This window comes from Pogona vitticeps, chromosome 2 (genome assembly GCF_051106095.1).
Source record: "Pogona vitticeps strain Pit_001003342236 chromosome 2, PviZW2.1, whole genome shotgun sequence".
Lineage (NCBI taxonomy): Eukaryota > Metazoa > Chordata > Lepidosauria > Squamata > Agamidae > Pogona > Pogona vitticeps.
In genome coordinates, this window is record NC_135784.1 from 168100956 (window position 1) to 168123555 (window position 22600).

The following is a 22600-nucleotide window of genomic DNA, read 5'->3' on the forward strand; positions in this document are numbered from 1 at the left end:
ATGATTGTGGGATTTTGTACACCCTAAACAATAAGGCCTTGGAGAGCAGCTGGCAGCCAGGCCAGTCAAGACTTGGCTAGACTGAAGATCACGCAAAGGGTAGAAATAGCTCTCCTAGATCTCAGGATGATGTGCAATAGATGGTAAGTGATGTCCAACTACTGACTGTTTTAATACAGAAGTAAAAAAAGCGGTTCCTCCCACTTCTGTAATTATACTATAATTATACTGCTGATATGACGGAAGCCTGAGGTTACCATGAGTACATTTATTTCCACGTAGATGTGCTGTGAGCTTCATTCAATTCTGGTGTTCACAATAACTCTTTGGGCTCAGAATTCTTTCATTCTCAATATTCTGTCTTTGCACAAGGCCTGGTTGGCAGACCTAAAAATTTATGATGGTGATGATCATTATGTTTTGTGGGCATGTGTTTTGTGACAAGGCTCGTCTCTCGGGGTCTCGATCCTCCCGGGGTCCTCCCTGTAACGTGACCGCAGAAACTGTCTTTGGACAAAACACTGGCTCTATGGCTTGGAGATGGGGATGAGCAACGTGCCCTAGAGTCGGACATAACTGGACTAAATGTCAAGGGGAACCTAAGCAGAGATCATGGGGATGGAAGCTGAATCATGCCCTAGCTACTTTCAAGGAATCTTTTAAATTGAAAACATATAAAATGAGATTGCTAGTATATTGCCTCTTAGCATAAATTTCATTTAATTATTCCCCCCCACAAAAAACCCATAAAATATCTGAGGTCAAAGTCAAGAACTTAAGTCCCATTGGAGCTAAAGAGGGAACTGAGTACAGTACATGCTACGGAAATCAATGGTGCTTCCATCATCCTGGCTATCTGTGTATAAAACAGAAGTATTTTGCAATTTGGGTCAGCACAGAATTTATCTACAGCCTGTCAGGAGTGTTTACGGATGTCGAGGAGATTTATATTTCCATCCCTAACCTCTGTACAGTATTTGGATGCAATCCTCAGAGCAGCACACTCTCTTTGGAAAGAATGAAAGGGCACAGGTCTGTCCTCCACTTGCTGGGTGCCACATAATCCTCAACAATAACTCTGTGAAGAGCCTCAGGAAGACTGAGGAGAACGGCCCCAAGTCACCCAATGGTCAGAGACTGGGGACTTGAAGTTGGGTCTCCCTACTGACCTCACTGTATTAAACGTCAAAACAAAATCCCAAATTCATCAGCCCGTCCCAACATTCCTCGGCAGTTCTGAAGAGCGCCTCTGACAACAAACAAAAAAAAAACACCCCGAAGCAACTTTGCTTTCAACCTTCTGCGTGAAGGTTTTCCCGCCACCACGGCCCTGCCCGCCAAAACGATTGCTGAGGCTTAACCTGTCCTTTTTTTTTTTTTTTTTTTTAACGAAAGGGCAGGAGAAGTCTGGGTGGCCCCGGGCGGAAAAATACCCAGAACGATCCCATTGTTGTTGAGGGGAATCTGTGCCAAGCAGCACCAGCTCTCGCGCTCGCTCTCTCTCTTTTTTGTGTGTGCGGTTGTTTTGTTATTTTTAGCGCCTGCCAATAGCTGGAGGAGAAAAGATCGAGGCGGGGGGGGGGAAGGAGGAGGAGGAGGAGGAGGAAGCGGGCGGTGGAAGACGAGCGCTCCGGTTCCCAGCAGCTCCGCTTCGCCTCCAATCGGGTCAACGCCTCACGTGTCCGCCTCTAGCTGCGAGTGTCAGGAACAAGCAACGTGCTGGAGCCCAGCCAAAGCGGGCTAGGGAGACACCTGACTCGCCGCTCACATGGCCCGCGCGGCACAGATAATCGTTCCGACGGCAGGCCGCGGCGCTTGCACGCGAACGGGCCGGGCCAGGCGAGGCACGGCACGGCACTGCATGTCTGCATGCATGCCTGCAACCGCGGAGGGGGGGTGGGGTGGGGAGAGGGAGATAAGCGAGAGATGCGGTCAGGGGAATGTGGGGGGGGGGAAGCGAGGGAGGAGAGAGAGCTCGGTTGAAATTCAGTCAGGTTAGCCTGTTGCAAAAAAGGGAGCCACTATCGCTGCCAGCCTTGGAAGATTTTGGAACCATAAGACCACTAACTAAATAAATAAAAATAGGATACATCTCTGAGCATGTGCAGAGTGGCCGCCGCTTGGGCAACGAACACGCTGTTTTCTCACAAGCATCAACCTGTATGTTCCCTCGCCCCATCTGCCTTCCAGTCAATATTACTCTGAACATGCTGGTCAGATTTCAAAGATAAGCAGGGTCGGCCCTGATGATTAGAATTAGAGGGAGGACCATAGAAGAACGTGAGGACGGGCGAGGAAAGAGTATTGCGCCCGAAACTCTGGAGAGCGCCCTTGCTGCCAGTCAGAATTAATCCTGGGCTAGAAGTACCAAGGAGCTGACTCCAAATAAGGCTACTTTGCATGTAGGTGCCTAGTCAGGAAACACCTGTTTGGGGCTTCCAGGAATCCTTATATTAAAAGAGGAAAGGCTCCAGGTTGCTTACACCTGTCTGTTTATCTTCCTTAAGTGCTTAAGGTCTTGGTTGTAATTACTCAAAACAGGAGAGGCTCTGCATACGAACAAGGGGTGTGTTCTTGCTTGTTCAAAAGCCAAGGGCAGTTCCACACCTTCAGCCAAGTGACAAAAAGCTTGGTTAAACTGGGTAAGTTGTGTGATGTGTCTCAACAGCACCTTTTCACATCTTAATGAAACCCAGGAAAGGGGGCTTTCCTTGTCTGCCAAAGCTTTGTTTGCGGCTCTGTTAGATGCCAACGCTAAAGGCACTTCAGCTCTAATGCCGGACTGTCTCCATCAATAGGGATTGATCCTGAGTGCATGCAAACCACAGGCCATCCTCTTTCCCCTGTGGAGCATAACTGTATGAAACACATTTGCTGTGTTCACAGGTTACAGCTACTTTCAGCAGATGCATTCGTTTGTTGTTTAGTCGTTAAGTCATGCCTGGCTCTTTGTGGCCCCATGCCTCCTTTAGAAACAGGTATATGCTACACTCAAAAAACTTAAATATGTAAAGCAACTTAAATTTTGCTTTGAAATTAGGTGGCCACATGAAATGGAGGACAGGGCTCCTGTACCTTTCATAGCTGGGTAACCAAGGAAACTTCAGCAGGGCTAGCCTGTACGACAAGCTACCCCTACAGAAGTTTTCAACTTCTTCACAACTAAAAATGGAACCGGAGCCCCCTGACCTCCATTTCATGTGGCCACCCTAATCTCAATACTTAGCAGCAATTATTTTAAGTGGGCACTGGAGGCGGGACACATAACTAAATCTGGACAGCATGTCTGCTTCCCTTTGACTGTAGCTATGGAAGTCTTACTGATTCGGGGTGGGTGGTGGGTGGGAAGACTTTGTAGCACAATCAAACATGGAAAATCACTGAGAACAAGATGGTTTGCGAGTACTTGTCACATTGCTACACTGGAAGAGGTGCCCGTTTGTAGAATATATGTCGGCTAAAGTCTGTGGAAGTGTAGACTTCCAAAGCTTCATAACTTCAAGGCTGGTGGGGAAATGGCTTGCTTTCAAATACCACCCAAGACTGATTGTCTCATACAAGGAAAAGAGTGAAAAAGGTAGGATGTCATATACTGTACATGTATCTCAAAATAGCTAAGCTAAACTACAGACCTGCCAGCTCCTGGATTTCAGGACTCTTGAAGCTGGGTATGAAAGCATTGTTTCTCTAAGTCCCTCCTTCAGATTCCCTCCCCCCCAAATGGGGACCACAGTGTTAATGGGACAGTAAAACCATAGTCTTGGTGTCTTGTCAATCCATGACCTCCTCTGCAACATATCATAGCCTCTACCTCATTTTGTGCCTTATACTCTATTAAGTCTTGGCTTCTGGCATTATGTGGGGCAGGAATTGTTTCCTTCTCTATAAAGGCTGGTACCTCATTAAACATGGAGCATTTTACGTTTGTTTGTTGTTGTTTTTTCACCCCAGCCAATGATTTGCCAAACTGCATTCACTGCCTCTGTTTTCTTTCATGTAAAACATAAGCTTTCAAACTAAAGTTCAGAGAAACCCGGTCTTGCAGATCAGGAGGAGTTCCTCAGAGGGGTCAGACCACATGTTAAAATATTGATTATGTAGTGTGCAATTCCCTTTCTTGCCTTTCTTTACTCTAAAATAAACACAGGGGCCTCAATCCATAGGGGGGAACCCTTGCATGTAGGAAAAGAGGTATTTTTAATCCTCCCTTTGCTAGCCATTCCATCCATTCCCTTTTCTCTGCAGTTTCCCAGGAAAAAAGAGCAAGACACTTCCCTGGGGCAGTTCAGAGCAGCTATGGCTGGGCAGCTGCTCACCAATTAGTGCTCTTCTCCTGTAAGGTGCATTTGCAGGGGAAGTGCTGATTAGAGCATATTCATCGTTTAAGCAGGAGTAATTAGGCCTCAGTTAGGGTGTGCCGCACATGACACAGGCGAAATGTGTGCACCATCTCTGTGACAGAGACTCCTCAACAAATTAGTTGATATGGAAAGCACTTCCTGAAGCTACATTGGAAATCACTGGTTTAAAACATGGTTGAACCGTGCTATGCAGCCGCGATACCCCAAGTGAAAGCAGCAAGACAAGTGTGTGGCGCACCTTGGTTGAAGCAGGAGGGAGGGACTTGGATTCCGCTGGGAGGTGCCGCCTGCCTCAGCAGTTCATACAAACAAAACCACACCAAAGCAGAGTAAAATGATCAACTGGCACTGCCTCCTGCCCTGAATTCAACTTGTGAGCTGTTTTACAGAACCTGCAAACTTCCTCTGATTAACTTCCAGAATCATTCAGCCAACATGGCTGGCGGTCCAAAATGTAACATTTTAAAGGTCTTTTTTCAAAAGTTTGCTTAGTTGTCTTTATCACCTACAATTAAGGCTCCTACAATTTCAGGGTGGCAGGTTGCCATCAGTTTGTTTGTTTGTTTGTTTGCAGCTATATGGAAACGTGCTCATTTTAGCTTAATCTACCATTTTCTCGCTGTATGTTGGGCCCCCTCCCCTCAAGTCCCTTGACACTGTCTTGCCCCCAGAACTTCCACAAATCACAGAGGTAGTCCTGTAATTTTCTTCCCCCACCCTTTGTCATTATGATTACAAAGCTCTTTCCAGAGTCCTTTTGCGGTTTTGCAAGCCAGCAGAATTAAATTATTGTAGTGATAAGGATCTAAAGCTGGGTGTCTACAAATGCAGGGTGATCATGAAATGATCTTTTCGATGCAAAGAGAAGGATGCATGCACAAGAAGCATGCAACAACAATAAACAAATCAGTAGAAGGATTGGACACCTATGGGTGTCAGATCCATTGGTTCTAATGAGAGATGGGAATCCCTGGGGGGGGGGAACCACCAGAAAAATTATAGGAAAATGTGTATTTCCCATTTTTTTTCCAAATCTGTTTTTTATTTGCGGAGAAACTGAAAAAATACGGAGTGTGGAATATGTTCTTTTACAATGGTAAACAATATTTCTATGACATGGTATTCAAACTATATAACATAAAGACCTTAGTGAAAGAAATTTTCTGTATTTAAGTTCTCTGGAGTTAACTTCTCAGTGAAAGGCAAGAGTTTTTTCCATGGTAAAAGAAGTTCTGAAAGCTTGAAAAAGGGACCTTAGTTCAGCAGCATAACATAAACTTTGCATGTAGTCCCAGGGTCCCATCCTTGTTATCTTCAGTTTCTCTTGTGTTTTTTTAAGGTAACATAGAAGAGGTGAAGACAAAAGCTCTCTCTCTCTCTCTGCCTCAGATGCTGTAGAGAGCCACTACCAGTAAGAGCAGAGGTGATACTGGCTGAAATGGATTTAAAAGCCTCACCAGGTGTAGGGCAGCATCAACAGCTTCCAATAAAGCAGCCTGAGCAGCTTGGATAACTTTTTTTTTCTTTGCTAGATTGCAATCTTAGTTGCTAGCACAGCAATCTTTACCCAATTTTAAAGCACTTCAGCTTACATTAGCATCCTTCCCTCCCAATCCTGCATATGCTGTGGGATGCTGGAAATTATCACTGATTGCAAAGGCTGGGCCGCAACAATCTCAATCACCTCACAATACTTGCAGTTTCCAGGATCCGTGGGTGGGTTAGGGAAGGGGCAAAGGCAGTGTGTGCTGTAAGGGAGTAGTGATGGTGGGGACATGGCCCTCCAGATGTTTTAACTACAACTCCCACCATCCGTCACATCATTTGCACTCCAACATCTGGAGCAACACATCTTCCCCTATTTTTGGTGAAAGGACTTTTAAAAAAAAAGGATGATGCCAAAACAGTTCGGAGCCTCTTTCATGCCATGTATGGAGAGGGAAGAGGTCACCTCCATGTGTTTAGATTCTTTACATAGGGCAAAAGGTAGAGCAGTGCCATTTTATAATCAAAGGTGATAGCCCAAGGTAAGTCTTCCATCCACGCTGCCTGCTTGGGAAATGTAGAAACGCTTTTTTTCCTGTCGTTCATACCATTGCTTATTTGCTACATTGGGTAAGGAAGCTGAGGACCAGGGAGGTAAATTAATGTTGTATATCAGTGGCAGAGAGGTGGTAACACGAATCACCTCTCCTATACTTTCACGGGGACCAGCACCTTCCTTTGCCCCTCCACAACCCTCCCATGAGAATCTTCAGTTGGGACCTTTATCTTATGGCAGCCAGATTCACACAATTTCCAGCAGCAAAAGCAGTCACCTCCGCCCCGTTCCCACCACCACCACCACCACCAAGCTTCCCCTGAAGTGGCATTGGGGTGACTGCATTGTATGCTGCCTCATCCATCAGCACTGTCACAGCATCCATGCTGCTGACACTGCAGTTGGTTTCTCTCTGCAGCAGGGCAGGCGGAGGCTGGAAGGAGAGGCTGCCTCATCGTGGCCACACCGGCGATCCTCGAACCTCTCACAAGCGGGGAGTGGCTTTCAGGCGTGCCACTCGACATGCGGTTTGCAGGAGCCTTGAAAAGAACTGCTGCTGTCTGCATTTCCCAGGCACTGCTGCTGAAATCAATCCCAAAGCGCCCTCCAGAACCACTGAGACGAAGACAGCTCCTGGCATTGCTTGTACCTGGTGACCTGAATTCACCTGACAAAGGCAAATTCAGCAACTCTTCCTTGGCTCTCTTGCGCATGTTTATAAGGCACCCTGCTGCCTTTGAAGAAGTCAATAGCTGGGGGGGGGGGGAGTCCTGATGTACTGTATTTCTGAATCTAGGCCAGGAAGCTGCTGCCCTCCCACGCAAACCTCCCCACCTTTTTTTTTGTTAAGCGGTAAAGCCTTATTTTCCCTCTCTCTGTGCAGATGCTAGCAGTGACCCTATTTCCAGCAAGCTTTCCAGAATCACTGTGAAGCTGACCTTCACATAAGTTTCTTCTACTCTCTGTCCATTGATCTAACCAAAAATTGCAGCTAAAGATTTTTTTTTTGGGGGGGGGGGGAGAGAGAAAAGAAGTGTACATTCAGATTTGGCTTTCATAGCCAGTCAATAGGAAAGGCAGCCCCAGACAGCTGCTACGAAGGAAATGCCAAGTTCCAAATTTAAAGTTCTAAGTGCAAACTTAAAAGTTCTCAAGCTGTGTTCATACATTCCGTCGACAGAATGAAACAGTACCATGTTTTCCTTTTGTGGGCTGGGATTAGCAACTATTTGTAACCCACATTTCTCCCAAGTAAAAATTGAGAATTAAAATGCCCTATCACAGAAGGATGAGCTTGATGGCAGGCAGGATTAAAAATGGTGGACAGATAGATCAGATGGAAACTTAGACTACTAAAATGGGGAGAACGTTCACAATGTATGTATTTTGTGTATTGTCATAGACAATATTGAGCTAATTCTTGGGCCACAGCTGACTATGATGTCATTATAATATAAAAATCATATCCATCTCTTCTTCTCATAGTATGCTTCACATGTTTGGATCTGCTCCCAGAAAAGGGTATTCCCTTTCCTGTAAAAGTAGGTTCCATGTTTATTAATACCGTGTTTCCCCAAAAATAAGACAGGGTCTTATATTAATTTTTGCTCCAAATAACGCATTAGGGCTTATTTTCAGGGGATTTTTTTTTTCATGTACAACAATCTACATTTATTCAAACAGTCCTGTCATCTTCTTCTGGTTGCTGCACAATGGTGGAGGGCGGGGTTTCACTTAAATGGGGCTTATTTGGGGGGTAAGGCTTATATTACGAACACCTTGAAAAATCATATGAGGGCTTATTTTCAGGTTAGGTCTTATTTTAGGGCAAAGAGAGTAATTAATTAATTAATTAATTAATACATAGCAAAGGGTCTTAAATGCAAAGCGTTCTACATCTGTACTCTCTCAAACGACATCCACCCATTCTGCCTTTGCTGAGATACCATGGGGTTTTCTCTACTAAAGACAAGCTTCTTGGCATGGGTGGTGCAAGAGGGCACAGCAGCAAATAGTGACCCCCTCTAACTCATTCCAGAAAGGCACTGAGTACCTAAAGTCAAGCAAGTAAGTTTAGCAAAGAGGGCACAACAGCCCACAGGCAGTGCTCCTTCTCCTCAGCAGTAAATATAAATGATAACCAAGTATGTAACCAACCATTTGTTGTATTTTTAAGGCACCCAAATCCTCACTTTGCCTAAAGGAAGAGTCGGCCCTAACTCTTTGTACCAAATGAAGCTTTACACATCCTGCCTCATGGCCATCACCTGTGATGCACCTGCTGTAAACCTTCAGATCTCTCCATGTGGGTCCTGACAAAAACACCTACCAACCCCACGAGGACATATAGATTACCTTTTACAAGCCACTTGGCAAGCCCTTTGCATGGAATCACAGGAACCCCTTTCAAAGCAAATGTTGAAGAGATGAATCTTCTCTACAACCTGGGAGAGGAAGAAAAGGGATGAAGAAACCCACCTATGTTGGGCCAAACTTGTAATTTGTGCTTTTCCACTCGCAAAGCAAAAACTCAGCATGGAAGTTCCTGTATTGAGCATCCTTGCTCGTCCTCATTTAGTTGTGAGTCAACCATGTACGAACAGAACCAGCCCAAAGAAATCGGTCCCCAATACTGCTTCCCCCAATCCCTGCTTTAGAAGCATCATCTCGCGGCTCAAGGTGATGTTTGCCTAAATGGGGAGAGGGGGAGGCGTTATTGATGCCTCCCCTGCAACATGAGAATGTGCCAATAAATAAGATTACCCAGAAACGGTGCACGAGTATAGCTAAGGGTCTTAGCTGAAGCCTGCCAGGAGACACTAGCTACTCGTGCAGGCTTTAATCTGCCTGCACGTTCCTTCATCAGTGGAACAGGGCGGGAGGGGCTGGAGAGGAAAGAGCAGCTCTGTTTTGGGGCTTTAAGTAGGTTAAACAAATCAGAGTGTATCCGTGGGCTTGCTGGAACTGCAGCAGCGGCACTCTCGGAATAAGCAAAGAGCCTGGGAAATGATGATGCTCCATGTGATCGCCCAGATAGGTTTGCTTCACTGAGAGCCGGCAGGCAGTGTCGGGATGGGTGGGAACAGGATGGGTGCAGGCACAGAACAGAAACAGGGCCAACCCCCCCCCCCCTTTCCCGATGACACATTTAGAAATATCTAGGTTCCCAGGGGATTAGAGGATTGTTTTATTCCAAAGGTTAGAAAAGAGTTTCAAAAAACAAGGATTGCCTCCACTCAGTTCACAGCTGGGAAAAGGTCCTTATTTGGACTCAACATCCCCGAACGTGCCAGCCTGGCTCTGGCATTCTGGGAGTTGTAGCCCAAACAAGAAGAAAAACTTCTCCAGCTCTGCCCCAGATCTGCCCAATGTTGTGTTGATTTGCAACAGTAACTCTTAATTCTGGAAATGCTAAAGGGATACCGTCCTTGAACTGCTTAAAAAAAAAAAGCAAACGAATTGCAAGCTTTTGTGGGTAAAATCTCAGTCCCTCAGTCTGGGCACCACCCTTTCCTTCATGAATAGTGCAGAAAAGTGCAGGTAAGAATCCCAAATGTTCATGGCAGATGTCCATGACAAGTCTGCTTGTATGAGGTGAATTCAGCGGTAAATTCCTTCTTCATTCTGGGGCATTCCAGAATTATGAGTTACAAATGAATCTGTTTTATACTGAGGGTGCCGTCAAGACGATTACTGTATTTAGATCACATTTTGGATCTGACAGCATGGTTTGGTTGGCTCTATTAGCCAGCAACCAGACAAATGTAGTGTTTTTGGGGGATATAGTACCCTTTACTGGCAGTGTCCCTTCAGGGTTTTAGAGGAGTATCTTCCTCAGCCCTGTCCAGCGATGTTAGGGATTACATGTCTGTGTCCTTCCACATGTACATAATGCATTCTACCTTGGCCCATGATATGAAGTCATGAGAACAAGACCCCCCCTGATATAAACATGAAATCAAATTGATCACAGGCACTGGGAAGAGCAGAAACACTTCTGGTTTGAAGTGGGCTATGGCTAATCTCTTTTCTGACTAGCCCCGTGACACACTATGTGGAATTTCAACCCACAGCTCATCACAAGTTCACTGGCAAACTCAGCTTGTGGTAAACCATCCGCGCAACCAGTGCATTTGAATCAGGGTGACTTGTTTTGTGGTCGTCCTTGATTCCATTCACCTGATCTCAGAACGAGTTTAAAAACGGGCCAAATGTATTGGCCCTTTAGTGTGGTTTACACTGAGGGAGAGATGTAAGCCCTGAGAGGCTTGTGGTCCAGGTTTTGACCTCTTTGAGCGTACAAATGTAATATGCAGTTTGACTCTCAAAGAGTAGTAAGCCCAGAGCTAAACATTTCATGTGAGCCTCTATAAGAAAATCCTGACAGCTGCTGCTTTTTCAAGGCCAACGTTAGGGATTTCCAAAGTCTTCAGAACTGGGTGGGCCACAACTAGCGTGCATGGCCAATGGCAAGGATGATGGGAGTTGCGATCCGACAACAGCTGGTGGGCCAGACATTCCCTAGTTGTGATCTACACAAAGCAGACTCAGGAGGCAGTGATTTGCAATGAAGATACAGCAGGGATATTTAACCTTTTCCCTGCTACTGCTTTTGTGATAAAAAAAAAATCCCCCTGAACTACTTATGCCTCCTCCCTGTTGGCAAGACAGAGAAAAGGAAAGGGAGGAGAGGTTTGAAGCAGAAAGCACACAATGCAAGAGAAAGCTTGTGCAGTGTTTGTCCTGCTCTTCTCCATGGCGTATTTTTCCTTTCCCAAAGCTACTCTACTTAAAGGAAGCACCCTTTAGAGTTGTACAAAACATCCCCTGAAAACAAGCCCTAATGCATTTTTGGGAGCAAAATTTAATATAAGACCCTGTCTTGTTTTCGGGGAAACACGGTACATCCAGTCTGTAGATGTATATTGTTAGCTCTAACGAATGTGCCCAACATTTGAGTCACTGAAGTTACTCAGTCTCATCTAATCTTAGATCTGCAGAGCCTGGGGAATTTGCTTTTTTGAATGGCAACTTCCAGAATTCCAGCATGGCCCTTCTTGACAGGGGCTGGCCTGGATGAGCCACAGGGTCCCTACCAGCTCCGCAGTTCTAAGATTATTGTTGCATTTGTAAACCCTGATGAGACACTCCGTAGGAGGCCCCTCACTGCTTCTGTGCCAGGTTTGAGAAGCAGAGTTTTGAACTCCTGGCAACCTTAAACCTTTGTCAGGCAATGCCTTTTGTTCAACAGGTAACAGGGATCAAAAGGGAAAGCCTGCTTACCCATCATCACTCCCTTTCCTGACATCACCACCACCACCACCATCCAAAGGAAGGTATTCTGATGCCGGAATGCTGCCTGGCAAAGATCAAGAAGGGCAGAATCTGCCCTGCAATCAAAGCATCTCTGAGTCTTGTTTTTTGCTCCTAGGCCAGCATATCTGACTTGCTGCTGCAATGTATCTTAGCTTTGATCTCAGCCTCTCTGGCACCTGAGAAAGTGCCACAGACAACGCCTTCAGACAGCAAAGTAGGTCAAAGTCACTGCAACAAGAGAAAGGGCAGGAAGGGGGTTGCACCGCAGTTTTTGAGTAGGCGGGGGGAGTTCTGTTCTTCTCTTTCTGCAGAAGAAACTACCCATTCTTTAGCTCCACAACTTGCTTTCTCATTTTTGTTTGAGACAGACAGAAGGTTGCCTGCCTTTCCTCCACGGTTTTGCCCCTCCGCTTCTCATTTTTAATCTATCATTGCAGACTGATCTAATGACTGGCTGATATAAATACGTGCAATAAGATTTGGGGGCTAACACCAAAAAACATGTATGGCAGCTGACCCTATTTATCACAGACATGCCCTATTTCCAGATGCCAGTTATGATACCACACTTCAGGGCAGTGTTTAGGGTGTTCCCCCCAAATCTTTTTTTTTTTGTGCAGGTCTGCGCTAGAATTGGTCCGCTTCAATCCGGGGTGCCATAAGGGTAGGACATTGAGAATGATGTCTAGGGCCCCCAAATTTAGCAAAGCACATTTTGAACTAAACGAGGCAATACAGAATGCCATCTATAAGGGAGAACCTTGGTTAAATACTATTCTGTGCTGGATATAAAATTCCCAGACTGTGCCCCCATTCTAGCCTCATCTAATCAGCGTCCAGGTACTAAGTAATGAGAATGTGACAGAGAAATGGGAAGGAAAGAGATGAGATAGCAGGAACAGCTGCTTGTAGAGGTTCACCAAATGCAACTGCATTACTATCTTCTTCCCACATCCCAATCCGCAATTCCTCTTCCTGGTCATAAAAACCGCTGGATGTCCTTTGAGCTGCAGTTGTTCCTCTGTTCACCCTGAGAGGTGTTTTGAGGTTAAACACTCCTAACTTTAAAACTGTGACAATAACAATACATTCTTTCTCAGGCAAGGCAGGACAGGCGGACGGCTGGCTTAATAGTTCCCTGCATACAGTAAATGGAGAAAAAGAGGGGGAGCCTCAGTTTGGATGTGTGGTGTGGGAACAGGCATGAAAAATCCCAGAGTTTGGCAAATGTTACTTTTTTGTTGGAAGGTGTGACCTAATCATTGAAGAGGGAAAGAGAAAGACACAAATACCTCTAGAATTAGTCTAGTTTAAGAGTAATTCCTTTTCTCTCTCTGTGACCTTTAGTTTTTGTGACAGGGGCTAGAGTGGAGGCCCAATGCCAGCTAGGACATCTGGGAGTTGTAGTCCAATAACAAATGGGGCTCCACGTTTGGGAACCACTGGACTGGAGGGCTTTCTCTGTGCCCCCAGCAAACTACAGTTCTTAGGGCCCTCTGAAGGCTTGCCATGACAGTGACCGGCCAAGACCAGAGCATGTCTGTAGCAGACAGGAAAAAGAACACACACTGCGACTTCTTTCCTTTCCTGCTATTTGTCTATAAAAATTTTGATCCTACCCATACCCTCCTGATTAAGCAACCATGTTATGCTAATCTGTAGTACAGGAAGCAGGTACTGTAATGGGTTCATAGAACAATGCCACTGTAAGGCTCCTGCTGCAAGAGAGGCATCACTCTAGAGACACAGAAGGACAAGTTCCAGGGAGCAGCGATCGGCTGGAGCTCTCCGACCCATGCTTGGCTCTTTTATTTGTAACACTAGCTTCTTCTTCCTATGTTGCAAGTGTTTATTTACTATTTTTCCCCCAGTACTAGCTGCTGGAGAACAAGAGTGAGAGGGAGCTTGCCCTCTGTTGTCCTGTTCGTGGGGCTCCCTATGGCTGCCCTGCAAACAGAGTGCAGGACAAGGTCAATAGGCTGTTGGCCTGACCCAGCATGGCTCTTCCAGTGCTCTGCCTCTGGGAGGCATAAGCTTCTTCCACCAGTGCTGAACCACGGCAAGTACCAGTGTTTGGGCAACCGCATGCAGTCCTTGCCTTTGTGCTAGCAGACCCCTTGCTTTTCATGCTCCTGATGCTCAGAGATCACATCTGTGTTTCACAAAGACCAGCCCTTAAGAAGGGGAAAGGAAATGCAGAGTAAGTTCCACCTCCGCTCCTTGAGTGGGATCAGGCTCACTAGATCCCTGGAACCCTGGGTAAACACGAACAGGAACAAAGATTTTTGGGTAGACTGCAAGGGACGTACAGACAACGAAGTGGATTGCCCTTGTTTTCCCACTCATTTCTTGTACAAAAGGAACTGTTTAGAATTGGTAGCAATTTTCAACTGGAGTTATACGTAAGGGTACCAGATAGGTACATGCAATACTTATTCCTTACACTGATCATTTTATCAGTTAACATGTCTAGCTAGTCATTCTTCCAGTGAGCTTAACACAGCATACATGGGCAATGTGGCAGTCCTTCTCATCACTTGGTCCTCTTAACAATCCTATAAGGTAGGCCAGAAGCTGGAACAGGAATGAGCCTGACTGGAGTCATCCAGTGAGTTTCATGGCTCAGTGGTGAAATGATCCTTGCCCTATCAAGCCCCAGTCTGAGATTCTGACCCACTACATGGCACTAGCTGGCAACAGAGTAATGCAAGAAGCCTAATATTTATAACATCACACAGCATGAGAGGAAACTTGTTATGGATGGTCAAGTTGCTTCTGACTTAGGGCAACCTTAACAGGGTGGTCTGTCAAGGGATGTGAGACATTTAAGGAGTGGTTTATCATGACCTTCCCCCAGCACCCAGCGAGTCTCCATGGTAAAGCAGGGACTGAAACTCACATCTCCTGGTTCCTTGTTCAACATACCATCCACTAAGGTACACTGGCTCAGGAGATGGATGGCTTTTGTTCTCCAAATGCCTTCTTCAATGCAAACAGAGAGAGTGCCGGAGCTTCACCAACTACTGTAGTGCCTCGGCTCACCCTAATCACTGCAGTACCAGCACCAACTGTAATATTAGTCAACCATAGGGGAAAAAAAGCATTTCATTCAAAGGAGTGTTGGAAACTTAGATCCCTCTACATCCTTGTCCACATATATTCTGTAATTCACAGAGAAGCCAAATTATATCTGCAAACAAAAATAAGACACACTTTCAAAAAATATTTACTGCACAAGTATACAATATTTGCTGCCTTTCACTAGCTGGAGCCAACTAGCAGCTTCGTGTGCATGTATTATCCTGAGCACGCAGGGTGATCAGGAGTCTATGGGCAAAGGGCCAGACACCGGCTAATTTCCATCACAAGTGCTGTGTACAGAGACCACTGATGATTGCAACCTGGATATCTCTAAGTGGACAAGGATGTGCAAACACAGCAGTAGGTCACTGGCAGTCTGCCTACAATAACACAGTGTAACGAGACAGGTTTTCAAACACTAGTAAAATGCAAAAGATTTAAAAAAACAAACAACCTACAAAGCTTTGGACACACGTAGGGCATATCTACCACATCCAGAATCTGATTCAGAGCCCCATGACTCAAGTGAGTGTCTCCATTAATTGCAGTGGCAGTTCTGTACACACAAACGCTGTAAAGTACACAGAAGCTTGGCCACAAAGGGGAGCATGAAGAAAGACTAAAAGAACTGGGCATGTTTAATGTTGAAAGAAAAGAAGACTTGAGAGCAGATATGACAACACTTTTCAAATACTTGAAAGGCTGTCATACAGAGGAGTGGCAGGATCTGTTCTCGATCATCCCCAAGTGCAGGACATGCAACAATGGGCTCAAGTTATAAGAAGCCACATTTCAGTTCAATATCAAGAAAAATGTCCTAACTGTTAAAGCAATACAACAATGGAACCAAATACTTCCGGGGTGGTGAGTGCTCCAACATTGGAGGCATTCAGGAGAAATGTAGACAATCACCTGGCAGATATCTTTTGATCTGGATACCTGTGTTGAGCAGGGGGTTGGACTCATTGGCATTATAGGCCCCTTCCAACTTCATGATTCTATGATAATCTGTATCTGTAATAGTCTGTTATACTGTTTCAGCCCACCCCTCCCTCCAAAAAGTTGATCCACTTCTACTAACCATCTTTGTTAGTATTAAAGAGAAAGGAAAGTCAAAAGTACTAAACAGGACTGCAATTTACAGCCACAGAAAGCAGCAAATGAGGAAGAGGCAAGGATGTGGGGTGTCTTGACTCACTTTCCCATGTGTTTTGCCCTGTCTAGCAGATCCATCTGGTTGCCAGCTGCCACACCAAAGCTTTTCATGTTTGTCTTGACATACACTCTGTTGTGCCTCTCAAGAAAGCGACTCCAAACTAAGGAGGACAAGGCAGGAGGCAACCTGGCAGACCTCTCCATTCCCAGCGACCTGCTCTCTTTCCCTGGCAGGGGGCAGAGCTGTCAATTTTTCCAGTAGTGCTAACATACCTCATGCTGCTTGTCAGAGCATAGGCGGCTGATTGATTTCGGGAAGGTTCGAAGCATACAAGCCTGCAGGGAATTGCGCAAAGAGATACAAAAGAGAAGCCAGACTCTATATGCTTAAGCTTCTATGTATAAACACCACAAACTAACTCTGTGTCTGTGTGTGCATGCCACTACATGACACTTGGAAATCAAGCAGCGATAGACAAAAAACTACCTGTTATCTTCTGCACCTTTAAATTACACCACAGCTTCTGTAAATAAAATGATCATCATCAGCTTTTACCCTGGACAACTGGAATACATAAGATGAGTTTTGCAAGATCTGAGATGCTAAATAAAAATCAGAGGTTCCATGCAAGAGCTCTGTTCCTCTGCAACTGAACAAACGATGCCATATTTTGCTCTTAGTTTGGTTGGTCAGAGAAGAGGCTCCTTCCATGGTCTTGTAGCATTCCCTCTTCTTTGCTGTAGCAATACCGCCCGGTATACCACACACATAAAGGAGAAATAGATGAGAAAAAAGAGGTACCGGTATTTGGGGAATGAGTGGGGAATATTCACAGCTGTCTTTCCTTTGCTCATTCAAAGCTTCTGCTTTGGTTTAGCGGCTCACTTCTTGCAAAGCTTATCTTGCTTATTCCAAATTTCAGTGACCTCGTTTGAAAAACTTAAGTGAAGTACAGTAATAAATAGCAGTTTATGTATCTTGCAGCAGTTTCTTGCTGGCAACTATCAAGATTCTGCTTGGATCTTCAGGTGCACAGTAAGCCAGGAGGCATTTAAAAATCCAAGCAGGGAACCATTAATTAGTACTGAAAAGCTGAAGTGAGTTATGCTGCCTGCCTTCCAAATTTCTAAGTGTACAACAGGATTTTGGCTCCTACGTTAAGTTGCCAAGGAAATGAGAGGAGCAAAACCAAATCAGGTGATCTCTAAAAGTCCAAATAAATATTAGCTTTCTGGGATCCTTACAACAATCCAGAAAGTGAGGAGGTATTATCCTCAACATCCTATTTCAAATGAGAGAGAGGTGAGGCCACGGCAGAGATTAGATCTGAACTCAGGGCTTTGTGATTCATAGGTGGGTCTTCCAAGCACTAAGGCGCATCCCTCCTATTTCCAGTGTTTTAGGCTCAGCAGCCTGCAATGGTGGAAAACAGCATAGGAGCCCCACCCCAAGCCAGCCAAAGTCGAATGGGATCCAGGCAACATGCCTTGAACTTCACATGAACCAGAGGAGAAGGGAAACTTCAGCCTTCGAAATGGAATACCTCTCAGACTGTTGGGTAAGCGAGGCGCTTCTATCCCCGCTGGCCAGCGTTCAAAAAAGCACAGCTGGGAGCGGCATGCAGGGGCCTCCTCCTCCTCCTCCTCAGCCTCTGAGTCACCTGGCAACCTCCTTCAACCACCGATTAGCTGGAAAGTAAACCCACAGGTATGTGCCATCCTCATCGTAAGAGCCGCAGCGCTCATGGCAGAGAATGCACCGTCAGGTTAGCATCATGCAAGAAATGTTCACGTGCAGACATGCCCGGGATGATCTCAGCAAGGAACCTGACAGGGATGTCACTCCCATCAGAAGGATTAGCAAGATGGAAGCGGGTCCATGTGGCCAGCAGAAGGCGTGAGCCAAAGTCTGGCAGCAGGGATAACCTTGAATGCCTTTTAGTGGGAATGACTGACTGGTGGGCTACAGGTGACAATGGCCAACTCTCCAAGCAAAAGAAAGGCTTTTTTAAAAACGGTATTAAAAGCAGGATGAAGGTTGCCCATAATCATAAAGCTGGAGGAATATATTCACACTGTAAGAAGAAATACAGATCCTTACCTTTTTAACGGTTCACCAATCTTTGAGTTTTCTACGTAAACCCACCGAAAGCTATGCCTGTGTGCATTTAATTAACTGGCAAGTTGATATGATTTAAAGTAGGCACTTATAGCCCACCTTTCTAAGCACTGGTGCCAATTTGAGTTTCTTAACAAAAACAAAACAAAAACTTTAAAACCCATTATAATGATACAATCTGAAAATATGGCAAAGCACTCTATTCTGTCCAGTAACTGTGACGTTTTTCCTCTAGGGATGGGTGGCCTTCCAGGTGTATTTATCACCAGTGCCAGCCAGCATACCCAACAGTGAAGGATTATGGGAGTTGTAGTTCTGTAACATCTGAAAGGCTGCTTATTCCCAACCAGCCTAACCACCACTCTGATGGTGCCAGTTTTATTACAGGATCTACTCACTCACCAGGAGGCCATTTTGGGTGGCTAACGTATACCAGCTTAGTGACTGGAGAACAGGGTGCCCCAAACGGCATGGAAACAGGCAATCAGCTTTCATTCAGCCCACAGCAAGTATTGCTCCAAGACTGGTCCCCAGAGAACACCAGCATCTCCAGGGGTACCAATACTGAGTCGCATCCCTTCTGCTGCACACATTCAAACACTACTTTAGGCATCAGAGAAGACTTTCATATTGCTATCATTAGAATTTAAATGCCATGTCAACACACAAAAACACAACAGTGATGTCTCTGAGGCACAGCACTACATCAGGGTGCAAAGCCAAGGTATGGTCGTGCATTATCACCTGAGGGTGACCAAGAGAGACACAAGTTCGTGGTGAGGCCAGAATATAGCTGCTGCAGGAGAGACCTGTTTCTGCCCTCTGTGCCGCTATGATTGAAATGGCATAGCATCTCCTTCTCCAAACATCTGGATGACAGCTTGGGGCCCTGAAGTCTGACAGTGGAATCATGACAGGAATTTGCACATGGTTGTTGCATGATCTTTCATACTGCCTTCAAACCCCAGAATGGTGGCATCTGTTAATCAGAGCTCAGGGAAACCATTAAAAAAAAAAAAAAACCCACAGCTGCAGCATGCTGGCTGGGGGATTCTGGAAGCTGTAGTCCGAGCAGCTTTGCTGTTCTAGGCTTTGCTTCTAATAGTACCATTCCATTATGAAAAGGACACATAATGATGATCTTATCGCTTCAAAGGTTAAAGGGGTAATAGACATTAAAATTTCATGTACTATAGTTACCTATGTGGGAATCTGTAATTGTATGTAAATGCAAGAAACACTGTTTAGTTATCCTTCTAAGAAGATAAGAGCAAGGATTGGTTGCTCAACTGACCCTCACGATAGCCCTGCAAGGTAGGCTGGGGGGGTAAACAGAGTGTAACTTTCACAACACTACTGTATTTTATTTCTTTCATTATTTTTATTCCTTTCATGCTGGTCCAGCTCTTAGCTGAGATCATGCCCAGGTTCTCAACTACACCAGGGAATTTTTTTTGGGGGGGGGGATTAAACAGGAAGCTTATGGTCTATGCTACAGAAGCTTTCCCCCCTACACTATACTCCAAAAGCTTCTTACAGATGCTTTAGCAAGAAAAAGAAAAACTCCAGGAACCCAAGCTTGGCACCTCCCTCCAGTCAGGATCACAGGGTCCCCTTGTGAGCCTAAGGCCTCCCACGCAAGTTCTCTTTTATGTCCCAAAGATTTGTTGCCGCCCTGAGAAATCTTTGCTCTGTTGTGGTTGATCTCCTTACATGGAAATATGGATCATACGCCACAGTCAGGTTTGTATGTGATCTGCACTGAGCAATCCTCAAATGAAGAAAAAGTAAACAAATGAAGGTAGAATGAATAAATAAAATTCTACAGAAGATGAGGTAATTTAAAACCTGGGCCAGGAAAGCTCATCATCATCATCATCATCACAGTCATCATCATTAGCATGTGCCATCAAGGCAATCTGACATATGGGAACCCTTTCCCCAGATATGTGCAGTCCTCAGAAACGGTGAGTATTCCCTTCTGGGGGTGCCCTGGGACTGTGCAGCTTACTCAAAGCTACACAGGCGGAATCTTCTGGGATGCTCAGTGGGGGATCTCAACTCCTGACATCTGGCTCCACAGCCAGACGCCCAACCCACTGAGCTATCCAGTCACATTCAGTCGTCTTAACTAAGACATTAAGAATACAATCTAGGACTTCCTTGATGGAATGCATTTTTGCTATGTTATAGGTGCAGAACTGCATTTATTTCACTGCTGCATCACACAACACATACCCATCTATTTGCGTTGGCATAGCTGCAGGTCCCCGAAATCCCACCTCTTGGTCTCTGGGAATCTTGTCTAGATTCCCTGCCCCCCTCCCGGGTTCTAATATTTCCACAAACATTGCCCATTAACCATCAAGCCAATCTTCATTGCCCGTAAACTTGACTTTAAACCAACCAAACAGCAGATGCTCTCAGAAAGCTGAGCTGTGTGCTGGGTATCATTTTTCTGCACTTGTGTGTGATGCAGCGGTGAAATAGATGCAGCTCTGCACCTATAACACAGCAGAGCAAAGGAATTCCATCAAGGAAGTCCTAGGTTGTATCCTATCTTTACCCTCGGAATGTCCATCTCTCACATTTTGAAAGGTGGCTCTCTGCACTGACTCCCCCCTCCTGGACCAACCTGAGCACAGTGGCTTGGCTGTTCCCATAAGTGCCCCTTTGATTTTCTGCATGCTCACTCAAACGCCCAAGTTCCACATAGGAAATCAGTCCCTATCATCTTCTCCCACACTCCACAACACCATGCAACCTATTGGGATCTCCTGACCCCACCTAACCTCACAGTCATGCTTCCCTCCCCCCCAAAAAACACACTACATTCGTTTTCTTTTGTACCAGTTACATGAGGACAGAACAAAATTATGCCCATTTTCCATGATCATCTCAAATCCTGCTGTTGTTTACTGGTGTGTACAAATCCAGAGGCATCCCTGTGATTCAAGCCCTGTATCTATCTATCAAAAACTCATTGTGACCCTGCTCAATTCCAAAACAGTAATAGTTATTTTAAGCATTCCCGGCTGCACCCAGTTTGCCTGGGAAAATATCTGCAGCCTCGCCTAACGATATGCAAAATTTCACCCACATTTTCACCTCTCTTCCCTGGCACGTTCATGCATACATTTCAAGCTGGCTTTGTCAACTTAAAGAGAGTGTACCAGCATCAAAAGAAACCACCTCTGAATATTTCTTCTCCTTCATTCTTTTACTCCTCATGCAAAGGACCAGCAATCACTGCCTCCTTCTCAAATCCGGTCCAAAACCAGGAACGTATGCTTGGAGGAGAATACCAACCCTCTAAAAATAACGCAAGAGGGATTTCTTTCTGTTTTCTTTTGACTTTGGGGAGGGGAGGGTAAAGGAATGAATGAATTAAATCTCTAGACTTTTGCACGCCTCCCGGGGATGGGATCTATAGCAGAAGCAATCGGAGAGGAAGGGAGGGGAGGAATCCATCCTAGCTGGAGCATAAGGGAAGAAGCTGAGACGAAAGGCGAAAATGAATGGCTGGGGGGGGGACGGGAGGGACCCGGCTATGATCAATAGGAGGCAATGCAAAGAAATTTCGAAATCACTGCGAGCTCCCTGACCGCATCTCCCTTCCTTCCTTCCTCTCCCCCCCCCCGCCTTTCGTTCCCCTTTTCGCGCCCATCATGCCTTCCCGTCCAGAGACCCGAGGCATCTCCGATCAAGGTAAAATCCTACAGTGAAGGAAACCCGAAAGAGCGGCGCTTACCCGAATTGTTATCCATGCTGACTCTTTTTGCTCGAGTCGCCTTGCTTCCGTTGTGAACGTCACCCGCTGCTCAGGTTGCAAAGGGACCCCCCTATCCGAGGCTGGCGCGTTTGCTAGCCTCTGTGTGTGTATGTATGTATGTATGCGTACGTGTGTGGTGTGTGTGTGCTCGTACGCTCGTATATAAATGAAGAGCTTGCGCTCCCTTCTAAAACAAGCCAAAAATCAAGAAAGCCAAAGGACCGTTCTGGAGCACGGAGGGAACTCCCTGCGGCTTTCCCCCTTCGCGCTCTCTCTCTCTCTCTCGCTTTCTCTGGGCTTGCTCGCCTGCTGGTGTGCGCGCCCGCTCGCCCCAGAGCCGTGCAAAAACGGGTTTGAGGTTCCAGCAGGCAGCGAGTTGTTGCAATCGACGGCGACTTCCACGTGCTTTCGAGCAAAAAAAAAAAAGAGGCTCGGGCCAAAGAAGAGCGGGAGATTTCCCCCTCGCCCCCCACACACACTCCCTCCTTCCTTCCCTTGATTGGTGTGCGTGTGTCAGATCTCTCCGTGGGTGAGGGCTTGCTGCTCCTGCCGCCGCCGCCGCCGCCGCTTTTTTGCTGGTTCAACTCGGGGGGGATTAGCCGCTCCTGTTCGCTAGCCAGGAGGGAGCGCGGGGGAGCTGCTCGGCGCTGGCATGCCTCCGCGGCTGGCTCATGTGTAGCCTGCATGTGACAGAATCAAAGGCATGCCCCACTGACACACATTTCAGGCAGCCTGGCCGATGACATCAGCGCCGC

At 46.0% G+C, this 22600-nt stretch overlaps 1 protein-coding gene across 1 annotated transcript in view; it reads right to left on the reverse strand.

Moving 5' to 3' along the window:
• LOC110070389 (nuclear receptor subfamily 1 group D member 1) overlaps nt 1-22352 on the reverse strand; it is a 40005-nt gene extending 17653 nt beyond the window's left edge. The window contains exon 1 of the mRNA XM_020778071.3: nt 21825-22352. Within this exon, the coding sequence (XP_020633730.2) occupies nt 21825-21840 (16 nt within the window). The 5' untranslated portion in view covers nt 21841-22352. The remainder of the gene's footprint in view (nt 1-21824) is intronic.
• Between the last annotated feature and the right edge of the window lie 248 nt (nt 22353-22600).